This window comes from Plasmodium gonderi (genome assembly GCF_002157705.1).
Source record: "Plasmodium gonderi DNA, contig: Chr07, whole genome shotgun sequence".
Taxonomy (NCBI): Eukaryota; Apicomplexa; class Aconoidasida; order Haemosporida; family Plasmodiidae; genus Plasmodium; species Plasmodium gonderi.
In genome coordinates, this window is record NW_021628932.1 from 298627 (window position 1) to 310753 (window position 12127).

Here is a 12127-nt window from a genome sequence, read left to right on the forward strand (position 1 = left end):
ACATTTAATTTTACAGTGGCATGAAAAAGCCTTCTTTTTCTTTTTTCTTTTTTTTTTTTCATTTTTGTTGTTTTCTTCCACACTGATACTTTATCTTTTGCCTCTCCATTTGTTTTATCACTTTTTTTTGATTTTTTACTCACCCCAGCACGTGTGATAGTTGTATAAGTGATTGCTACTAAGTACAGAAACATGAGAAAGGACCTAATCTATTAATTTTTAATACATAAGAGAAAAAGTAAAGAACTGAATCCAACAGTAGCTGTACAAGTGGTTCCCTATTAGGAAATTATTACATAATTATTACTACAGTTTATGCGTATTCAAGCAGTTAACTCCCACATGAAATGTCATTTTATGGAATATTTCCCCTCTCCCAATTAAGAGCCTGTATTTAAAAAAAAAAAAAAAAAAAAAAAAAAAAAAAACATCAATATAAACGTGAGCACACATAGGAAACAAAAGAATGAATAACGACGAAGTGAAATTTATTGAAAACGAATATAAAGAATTTTACGATAAATTCTCCTACATAAATGAAAACACTTTTTGCATAGACATAAATATAAATGATGAAAATGAAAAGTCCAAAAATGATGTCCAAATGAAAACGTTAAAACTTGTTATTAAATTTCATGACAATCATTTTGAGGTATTAAACCCAATTCTGGAACAAGGAAGTTCATTATGCCAAGCCTTTGATAATATTGAACAAATTTTCGATACATTTTGTCCTTTGTCCTTTAAAAAGTTCCTAAGTCAAAGGATTATAAGAAAGTTAAATTCGTTTTTATAACTTTTTTCTCATAACGTGAGAAAACTCATTTAAATTTAAGATTCTGCGTCCAAAGTTGTTTTTTGCACCTGCTGCAAATATTTTAATTGCTCACTCAGAATTACCAAAAAGACCCAAAGAAATTCTCCATAAATATCCACATATTTCCCAAAAGGGCACCAAGCAGTTTTCCAAAATATTTCAAAATTCTCAAATAAGAACCAAAAGAACTATGCAAAAGAGAAAAAAAAAAAAAAAAAAAAAAAAAAAAAAGTGGGAACATAATGCAATTCCTTTTATCACACGCACGCACACAAACAACAATTTAATTATGGACAGAAAAAACTTTTCCATTCTTAACTCCATTACGTGTAAAATAGGTTCTCGTGAGATTAACATAAAATGCACAATTAATGACATGGTCAGATTTTAGTACCCACAAACAGCAGCATTAATTTGATTTTAAATCTACTTACATAATTGCATTAACTATATAGCAAAGCACATATAACATATTTTGCTGCACCTGAGAATGTAAAATTTTCTCCCATATATTTTACCTTTTTCCTACACAATCTCTAGCATTTTTCCTACACAATCTCCAGCATTTTTCCTACATAATCTCCTGCATTTTTCCTGCACAATCTCCAGCATTTTTCCTGCACAATCTCCAGCATTTTTCCTGCACAATCTCCAGCATTTTTCCTGCACAATCTCCAGCATTTTTCCTACACAATTTCCAACATTTTCCCCCACATTTGGTCCTATCGCTTCCACAAAAAATGAATGACTTCATAAAGGTCGACTTGGTGCACAATTTGTACAAAAACAAAAAATGGAGAGAAATAAAACTAAACAAATATGAAGCGATAGAGAATATAAAAAAGAAAATATACACGCACACAGGAACAGCATGGGACAACATGAACTTGTATGCATATGACGAATTAAATATCGAAAACAGTCAAGTATTCTTAAGTAATGATCAATTTTGTCTAAATGATTATCAAGTTAAAGACAACTATACAATCTATATACAAGAAAAAAATAATCCTGTCCCAAGTGATATAATTTATCATATAGATGATACGGAGCAGTTGGAGAAATTGAAACACTTGAAATATGAAATGAAGGAGGAAGATTATGACAAGCGACAGGATACATTTAGAAATTTCATAAAAAAAATTAGGTCAAAAGAGGGAGTAAATAGGGAAAAAAATGCACCAGTGGGGGAAAATTACCAAAATGTAAATGCGTTAAATGAAAATACAAGCAACAATATGTATGATCAAGAAATATACAAAATTGGAAACAGGTGCAGAATTAAAATAGGGGATCGTAGAGGTGTTTTAAAATTTATAGGAAAATTAAAAAAAGGGAATGAAATTTCTGTTGGTGTAGACCTAGATGAACCTTTAGGTAACTCCGACGGGACATATCAAAAGAAGTATTTATTTGAATGCAAGGGAGACAAATATGGCTACATTGGGAACATAAATTCAATTGAAGTAGGGGACTTTCCTTCTTTCGACATTATGAATTTCGAGGAATTTTAAACACTAAGAGATAGTGCGAAAGGAATTTTGTTCCTTTTTTTTTTTTTTTTTTTTTTTTTTTTTTTTTTTTTTTTTTTTTTTTTTGTTGTCTATCTTGGCTGTAATCCCCATCTGTCACGTGACATGTATCTATTTCTATAAATATGGTATCTAGTCTGTTATAATAAGTCCATATATGTTTTAGTCATGAAATTAGGTAACGGTATAGTGTAGCGACACTGAATGTGTGACAACCTATGAGATATTATAACTCGTCAGATAGAAATATTTCATATTATGCAACATCCAAAGGTTTGCCACTGATATGAATTATATTACTTCGTTAAGTATAATTGTATACATATTCTGGTTACCCATTACGTTTTGCTTTTTTATAAGTGTGCACAATTCTGACCCGTACAGATATTCTTATATATATATATATATATATATATATATATATGTATATATGTGTATATATTCCCCTTTTTTTTTTGTTATGACATCTATTTTTTGTTCCTGTTAAAGCGCCATTTTTTTTTCCATTTTGACCTTACTCCTGATCAAACCTGCATACTCACTATTTTCTTTTGTCTCCCATCACGCAAAACAGGAAAAAAAAAAAAAATTCATGCAATAAGTAAATAAGTACATAGATAAATATATAAATCAAATAAAATAAATCTACAAATGGACAAACGAAAGGGAAAAAATGTCAAATGAAAATTATTTCGCAATGCATCGAGGTTTTTCTCCTTATATCTTTTTAATTATAATATTATTATACCCCTGCTCTTTTCAGCCATTTTTTTTTTTTTTTTTTTTTTTATTACGCGCTGCATAAAAATCTACCCAACAATAAATACGATTATGGGAGGAGAATAAAGAGGGTGCCAGAAAGTGCTTCGTAACAATAAGGATAAAATTTGGCAAATTCTCTTTGATACGTATGTGAATGCATAAGCATACATACTTTTTTATTTCTTTTTTTTCTAAACATATAAAAGTGACATAAAGGGTACGTAATTTTGTTTTACCTCTTTTTAAGTATTAAAAAAATAAAATAAAAACATAAAAACATAAAAACGTAGAAAAATAAAAAAACAAAATCTGCATTGTTAAACTTGTCACAGCGAGTGATACATTAAAATTTATGAATAAATTTCAAGTTATAAAATTTTTTTTAATTTTATTAATTTCCACAAGCGTGTAATACTGATTAATCAGTTCATTCCCCCCACCCCACTCCCATTCTCTGGGGTATTCTTTGAAGTGAAACCTTCAGATTCAGTTGCCTCCTCCCCTATTCTTATAAGAAATAAAGCTTCTGCCGTTCTTTCATCGGGGCTTCATAAATCTGTCGCTTGTATACTTGTACACATATATATATATATGTATACCAACACGCTTCAAACATTGCTTATATACATGCTTACATATATACACACATACATACATACACACATACACACATACATACACACATACATACATGTATACAATTTTTTTATGTTTAATGGGGTGGCACAGCTATTAATTGGAACTACTAATCTCCCACATTTCCTTCCCCACTTTTAAAAAATACAGAAAAAAAAACAGAATAAAACAAAACAGAACAGAACAAAATGAGTGACGATAATGAACAAAATAAAAATGCACTTATTCAAGATATGTATGAATATAAAAACAACAACAAGAAATTTTCAGATATGTTAAGGACATTCATAATGGAAAATATTTCTAACAAGATAATTGCCGAAAGGTTTGTGTCTTACCATGAATTTCTATGAAATGGGAACTGTATGTTCTTATAGTTTTCTTTATTTGTTTTTAACATACCCATGTTTGTATCATGAGACTGCATATGGGAATTGCATTTTCATAGTACAAAAATAAATGTGCATGTAATATTCACAAGTAAACCAGATTAGAGTGACACCTTTTTTTACGTGCCCCAACCCGTACTTATACATTCTTGTGATGAAAAAAAAAAAAAAAAAAAAAAAAAAACGCTTGACCTGTTCATATTTCTACCTTTGTAGATTTTTAAAAGAATTCGATGACTCCTATCTAAAAATTATGAACCTTGATGAATTGGAACTACTCTGTTCGTTTATACTTAAAAAGAGAAACATTCAAATTAAATAATCATCCAAGTCCAGAGAGCCCAAAAGTTTATATATTTTATGTACATAATAGAGCTCTTACAAAAAAAAAAAAAAATTAAAATAAAATAAAAAAAAAAACGAAGTTTATCACGGAATTGAAATGTTCTTTATTTGTTAAGGATCCCTTTTTGGCAATTTTACCTAAAGAATTAATCACATGTTATTAAAAAAAAAAAAGGAAACAAAATTTTTTATTCCTAAATTATGCTCCAGAGTGGAAAAAAAATTAAAAATGTACTGAACTGGATTAAGAGGAGTAAAGCTAGATTCAACCAATATTAGGAAATCTTGTTTCTAATTTTTTTGCGCACAAAAACAAAGCATCTCCACACATCCACAGTTGCTTAATAAGTAACGCTCAATTCTTTTCTTCCTCACAATTGAAATGAGACACCTTCATCTGAATTGTTCTCCCTTTATGGATTCATGAACTTCCAAGATGTACTTCATGAAATTCAAGGATAACACGTCTTGTTCCATTAGCATATTTTCCAATGTGTAAGAAATGACGTTCATGTAATTTTCATATTCCAATATATGAAACATTTTTTTTTTTAAAATATGATTAATCATATGAAACAACAATTTAAAACTTACTCTTCGAACGAGAAAATTTTTATTTCGAATAAAAATATTTGTTAAGGTAAACCCATCTGTCAAAATGTCGTTTATGCATAAAATCGAATTGCATGAACACTTAAAAAATATGATATATGTTGAAATTAAAAGTAATACTAAGGATGGATCATTTGAATAATATTTTCTCAACTTGTATTCATCATAATCCATATTTCTCACTTCTTTTTTTATGTTCAAACTTAGCAATTTGATGTAAGCTTTATTGAAAAACAAAATACACAAATTTGACATCAACTTAGCTTTCTTTTCATTGTGCTTCAGGATACTCTTGGAAAACTTGTTATTTCTAACAGACATTGTATTTCTACATTTCTCTCTGAAATCACAAATGTCATTTCTTTCATTCTTTTTCTCGAACTTGTTCAACATAAGATTGTACGAATTCATTTTTGTACTAGGACAGCATACATTTGACCCTTCCCCTTTCACCCGATCATTATAGTTATGCATAGAATAGCACGTTGGCCCATTCTCCAAATGTGTGTCATTTGATTCTCTTTTGTTTTTTGAATTATCACATATGTTCAATGGTATCCTTCCGTCAGCAATATGATCATTAAACGGGCTACTTTTTCTCTTTGGAAGATTTTCAAAAAGGCTGTAAAAATTTTCTGAAATCTCACTTAAATTATTTTTGTTGTACGTTATATGATCTTCATTTCGTTCCACTTTATGGTGCAATTTCGAACAGTTGGAGAAATTTCCAGAAGACTTTCCCCTTTTCATCATTCGACAGCTCAAATTCATCTGTTCTGTGAGATTCTTCACATACTGAAAAATTTCGCGCAGGGTAATATGATTTGAAAGAAACAACACAGAGAACTGAAGACACAACAACATTAACATCTTTTGAATATTTGAATGCATATTCAAGTAGATATTTTTAAAAACAAATTTTGTTATCTCAACTGGAGAATTTATAGTCAAGAGAATCATATCGAAAAGTTTAATCGTTGCAAATAAATCATCTTCTTTACTTAATATACAAGAGTAATTCTTTAAAGAAAGTAGTGTTTCATATAATTCAACACATATATATGTTAATACATCATCCTTTTTAATTAATTTAGGTAATGTCACCACTGCTTGACAGATCCGAAAATTTTCCTCATCATATGTTTCTTTCCTTTCGTTCAATATCAAAGGATCAAAATTCATTTCTCCTATATTTCTTTCTATATAATTTGCTTTACTTTTCATTCTATTCAAACATTCAAATAAATCTTCTGCTGGGTCTGTATACATGTTCTTATTACGAACCACGTTCAGATAAAATTCATTTTCCAAATCTAGCTCAACTAGGAATTCCTTCTCATCTAAATTGTACAGATCGTTGTCTATTACCAAATCAGCATTTTCCATCAGCATATCGTTTTCCTTTTTTTTTTTGTCTTCTTCTATAGGCCATTTCTGAAGGATGCTCATCAGACGGTTCTTTACTATTTTTTCACTCGTTTCGTCCCCCATTTTTTCACTCGTTTCGTCCCCCATTTTTTCACTCGTTTCGTCCCCCATTTTTTCACTCGCTTGGCCCCCCATTTTTTCACTCGACTCGTCCCCCATTTTTTCACTCGACTTGTCCCCCATTTTTTCACTCGCTTGGCCCCCCATTTTTTCACTCGACTCGTCCCCCATTTTTTCACTCGACTTGTCCCCCATTTTTTCACTCGCTTGGCCCCCCATTTGGCCCTTCCCACTGTGGGGTCGTTCGTCACATTTCGTACAATTTTCCTCTACTTTCTCTAGATCACCCATTCCAAGAAAACCATTCGATTGAGCAACAGTACCCATAACAATCATCGAGTTAGTATGCATAACTTTCCTTGACTTGGAACCCCATTTTGTATCATTCATCGGAAGAAAATCGTTCAAGTACATAAACTCTGATTGTTTAATAACTTTAAAGCATCTTATTTCTTCAGGGAAATATTCTGCTGGTTGTTGCAAATTGGGGAAAAGATGTGTCTCATCATTAGTCTCTTCATTTCTTTCTATAATGGTTTGCACCTCCTTTTGTTCACCCCTAAACATTTGCCTATCAACATAAATCATAAAATGATCAGCCAATATTTGTCCTGAAACTAATGACAGTTCATCCTTGCGCTTAAAAAACTCGTGTACCAACATAGTAACGTTTTCGAAAATTTTCATTCTATGAATGGAATTCATTTTGTATATATGTAATTCGACTTCTGAGAGCACATCAGATTTGTGCAAATTTTTTATAATTTTTTCATTTATATATTTCATTCTCAAACTAAATGTGTAAAGCAATTTACTTAAAATGATGGGGATAAATGTGTACGCACCTTTTTCTTCAGAATAGGAATAGAATTGTCCCAAGACGAAGAAAAACATTTCTTCCAAAAAATCGAATGCCATTATTCCTACCTTGCTGTATTCATCAGATGTATCCCACGCAGTGGGGTTGTTAGGAGAACCATTTTTTTCTCTACCCCCTGATTCATTAACAATTCTTCTATAGCTTCTTCTTTCACTTATCATCTGATTTGAATGAATTATTTTTTTCTTCACCATGAAATTAGTGAACAGTGCCTTAAAAGGGCTAAAATTGGGAGCGACAAAATTAGACGCGACAAAATTAGACGCGACAAAATTAGACGAGACAAAATTAGACGGAACAAAATTAGACGCGACAAAATTAGACGCGACAAAATTAGACGGAACAAAATTAGACGCGACAAAATTATCCACAAGTCCAATGATGGTGAGGGCAAAACATATAGGTAAGCAATTCCGTGAAAATACATTAAAAAAATTTTCCAAAATGAAAAAGTTCCACTTATACAAAAATGTAATATTAATAATTACGCTTAAAATATCCTCTACGTTTCTGTTAAATAAACATAAAGACAGTTTATTTTCATTTTGAACAATTTTCACAAATGGGCACATGCTTCTTATAATACTTGTTAGCAGCCTTTCTCCTGCATGTTCCCCATGACAATGCAGGTGTATGTAATAAAAAAGGTTCTCCAAAATGTAATTAAGACGGATTAATATGTGTGTATTCTTTTTTTCATATTTTTTGTCATATTTTTTTGGTATGTCATGGGTCTCTTCGACTTCACTTACCCTCAGCAGAACGCTCAACAATGTGTGGCAAAATGGATTTACCAAATGGCAACCTATTATCCTCTTTGTCAATAGGGCCATTCTTTCATAGTTCACTCCATACTCGTTTGCGTGAAGCCAATGAGATACACAAGTTTTCACAATATGCTTGTGAAATCCTTCATCATTCAATTCCTTCGGAATAATGTGATTATATATATACAATTTCCTCTTTTCATCATCTCCTTTTTTCATCCCTACATTTACTATACACTTAAATAGAATAAAAGGAAAAGCAAAATAAGCCTTAAAGATATTGTAAATATCTTCATGGTATTTTTCCAATTCTGTATCAATATTATTTTCCCTTTTCGTAATTTCCTTTATATATTTATTATTATTTTTCGAATATGTCAGACTGGGGTGTGCGTCACCATCTGCTCGGTTTAACACTCCCCCACATATATACTTGGATAGGATGTTCGCATCAGCATATATAAACTTCATCAAATCGAGAATGAACGCCCAATTCTCTAGGGCTACAAAGGTATTGCTTCTACTATTACTAATGCTGTCATTTTCCCCATTCAGCATATTGAATGCTTTATTAATTCCAGATATTATCCACTCACTCAGATAAACTCCACCTGAAGGGTGTAAACGTTTCATCTGAGTCGTTATAATACCTTCTCCTTCTTCTTCATCTAAAAGAAAATCTAAAGAGTTGTACGAGGCAACAACACATTGTTCCTCTTTCTCTTTCTCTTCCTCGGTATCTCCATTCGTTGGAGTTTCAAAACAGGTTGTTGTTTCTTTTCTCTTCGATATCATTTCACAAATTGGATCGAACCATACGTAAATTAAGTTGTACCTTTCTTCTTCTCTAACATTTTCAATTCTCATGCTATCTCTCAGTATGCTATTGATAATATTATATATGACAAAAAAACATTCGTTAATTAGCTTGTTCATATTTTTCTTCAGTTTCACAAACACTTCTTCATTGTCCTTTCCCATTTTTAATTTCACAATTTCGACACTCAACGGAATATGTGTTGTGAAGAAATTCTTTAGCTCATTTTCCACATCGCCTCCATGTTGGACACATTTTAAAACATCTCCTAAGTAACTTTCCTTCATTGAGTTTATCAAAAGTCTTAATTTTCCTTATTCGGACGTTTCTTTGATAGGACGTTATTCGGGTGTACATGCTATTGTTCTGTTTACTCCACTTATTCATTATTTTATTTATTTATTTTTTTTTTTTTGTATACATTTCTGTTTAATTGGTGTGTGCAGTATAACCAATGCGTTTCGATATACGACCCATTTATTATTCAAGCCACATCAACATTTTCCCAAGGGTGGTGGTGGTAGAGTATTATTTAGGAACACCTTCATTAAAAAAAAAAAAAAAAAAATGTATGTACATAAGTATACATACTAATGTAGATTATTATTTGGAGAATGTTCTTTCGAAATTGAATCTATGAAATGGGACCAAAAAGGAGCAAAAATAAAAAGTGTTGATAAACACATGTAACAACACTATATGTAGTTTTTTTTTTTCTCTTTTTTTTCGAAGAGACGGTGTGAGCTACGTTTTTCAAAAAATTGCTATTTTTAAAACACACTTTCTTATGTTCACATGAACATATAACGGGATTTGCCAATGTCATTTTGCAGCACTTTACATCATTTTATTATTTGACCCTTTTGCATGAAATGCATTTTTTTTTTTTTTTTTACCCTCTTCGAATGTGCGGACTATATTTCAAAAAAAAAAAAAAAAAAAAATATATATTATATCTTTTCCCATGCAGGACACTTTAATGATAATCAATTCTTATATGCACAACGTCGGTTATTCTTTCCACCGATGAGGAGAGTTAACTATTAATCTGCCAACGTATGAGTTACATATGCGTATGCACATCTCTATAATCCACCTCGTCTCCCTTTGTGAGCTCTATGTGGAGGTGCATACAATGACTCATTGATCCTATCTTTTTTTTTGAAGCATGCGTTGGTATAATTTTCCTTTTAAAGATTAAAAAACATAAAGTGGAAAAATATATATACACAAGCTAGGCATTCACTTGCATGTAACCTTTCTTGTGACAAATATAAAATCTCATATGAATCCGTGTGCGGATTTATGCCTGCACACTAATGCGATATCCAATGGAATCGAACAAAATTAGGTAGACAAACTTCAAAAAACATGGGAGAATAACATTATATGTAGTAAAACAAATTGAATGAAGAGGAGGGTGGGATTACCAATGTGAATGTACTTTGTGTTATGTGGGCTTAGCAAGTGAGACATAAGAACTATAATCAACATCTTTGCAAAATTGTAAAGTCAACACATTCGAAACAGGTAAATAAAAATGATAATATCCATATGAACAATTGTAATGGTTAATTCCAATTTGTATGAACTTTATATATATCCAAATCAACCGAAAAAAGGAAAAAAAAAAAAAAAAAAAAAAGGACTGCGTAGAAATAACTTAACAATAGTAATAATCCTTGTAGTTAAACATATGCATACATAATACATATGTATTATTACATTATATGACTTCTAGATGAATATATAATTCTCTAAATTAATTTCATATTCCAAGATGTATAGGAACGTATTTCAATATCTGTAATAAGATACATTATGTCACATCCATCTTGATCCAAATAACCTACAGCATACAATTTATAAAGTCAACGTTCAAAAAAATGGTTCCAATTTTCCCCATTATATATTTCGCTCTATTTATCATATACTTATTATTTAAAAACAAAATAAAATGGACAAACATGTTACAAGATATAATTTTTTTCCCTTTTCTATGACAGTTAAAAAAAAAAAAAAACCCAATTTTGTGTGCATAAAGTGCTTAGGGAAAAAAAAAAAAAAAAAAAAAAAAAAAAAAGAAAAAAAAAAAAAAAAAAAAAATAAAATATATAAAAAAAAAAAAAAAAAGGGAAAAAAAAAAGAAAAACAATTTTTAAAAAAAGGGAAAAAAAAAAAAAAAAAAAAAAAAAAAAAAAAAAAAAACAGATCATTTAAATTCATCAGTCAATACAGGGTTTATATAACCATTTACAAAATATATGAAAATATACCAAGACAAAATACAATTAGCAAAACGTGAAATAAAAAAACATAAAATAAAAAGCTGCTGGGATAAATTCATAAAGTAAGGAAAAATGATAAAATGGGGAAGGACTACGGATTAAAAGGGAATCCAAGGACGGTGTATTTTTTTTATGTAATAAGCCTGAGAAAAGAATGAAAATTTTCTTTTTCCTTTTTCATCTCTTTAAATGAATTTTTCCAATGATAGGAAAATTGTTCAAGTAGTAATTATACAGATGTACATTACATTTTACTATTTTTTTAGAGGAATGTTTTTACGATATATGTTTTTGGGTCAATTATTTTTTTTATTTTTTATTATATCATACTTGCGCCTTTAATTTCATCGACTTTTCTCAGTTCAAAAGTTAAAAGGATCATTTGACCATCTCACATAAATGTGCACAATTCGCATAAAATATACTTGCACCATGCACATATACATATATATACATTGTTATGAACATACGTCTTTATATATTCAAGCATGAGTTTAATGGAAATGCGCATGTTAAGTCCCAATGACCATGTATTGACGCCCCTTTGTCAATTTGTTTTTATATTCATAAAAGGGAAAATTTTTGAGGTCCATTTTAGCGCTACATCGAGGTACGTGTATAGGCCAAAATGACTCCTCTGAAATATGTATAAAAATAAAATTCCTCAAATTACGTACTTTTGCGCATTGGAAGGCTGGAACTGCATATATATATATATATATATGCATATATCATATAACTATTTTATATGTACATATATTTCAAACATAAAAAAACATATATTGGAATATGTA

At 30.2% G+C, this 12127-nt stretch overlaps 4 protein-coding genes across 4 annotated transcripts; 3 read left to right on the top strand and 1 right to left on the bottom strand.

Annotated features, from left to right (window-relative positions):
• Positions 1-466: 466 nt before the first annotated feature.
• Positions 467-796, top strand: PGO_070480 (hypothetical protein; the record flags this gene model as incomplete). Its single annotated transcript, XM_028686921.1, has 1 exon — positions 467-796. The coding sequence occupies one exon, from the start codon at positions 467-469 to the stop codon at positions 794-796; it is 330 nt and encodes a 109-aa protein (XP_028542722.1).
• A 761-nt stretch (positions 797-1557) lies between these two features.
• Positions 1558-2331, top strand: PGO_070490 (tubulin-specific chaperone; the record flags this gene model as incomplete). Its single annotated transcript, XM_028686922.1, has 1 exon — positions 1558-2331. The coding sequence occupies one exon, from the start codon at positions 1558-1560 to the stop codon at positions 2329-2331; it is 774 nt and encodes a 257-aa protein (XP_028542723.1).
• A 1604-nt stretch (positions 2332-3935) lies between these two features.
• PGO_070500 (hypothetical protein) lies at positions 3936-4458 on the top strand (the record flags this gene model as incomplete). The annotated part of the gene is made up of 2 exons (XM_028686923.1): positions 3936-4072; positions 4353-4458. The coding sequence occupies 2 exons, from the start codon at positions 3936-3938 to the stop codon at positions 4456-4458; spliced, it is 243 nt and encodes an 80-aa protein (XP_028542724.1).
• A 416-nt stretch (positions 4459-4874) lies between these two features.
• Positions 4875-9332, bottom strand: PGO_070510 (hypothetical protein, conserved; the record flags this gene model as incomplete). Its single annotated transcript, XM_028686924.1, has 1 exon — positions 4875-9332. One exon carries the CDS (start codon positions 9330-9332, stop codon positions 4875-4877), a length of 4458 nt encoding a protein of 1485 aa, XP_028542725.1.
• Between the last annotated feature and the right edge of the window lie 2795 nt (positions 9333-12127).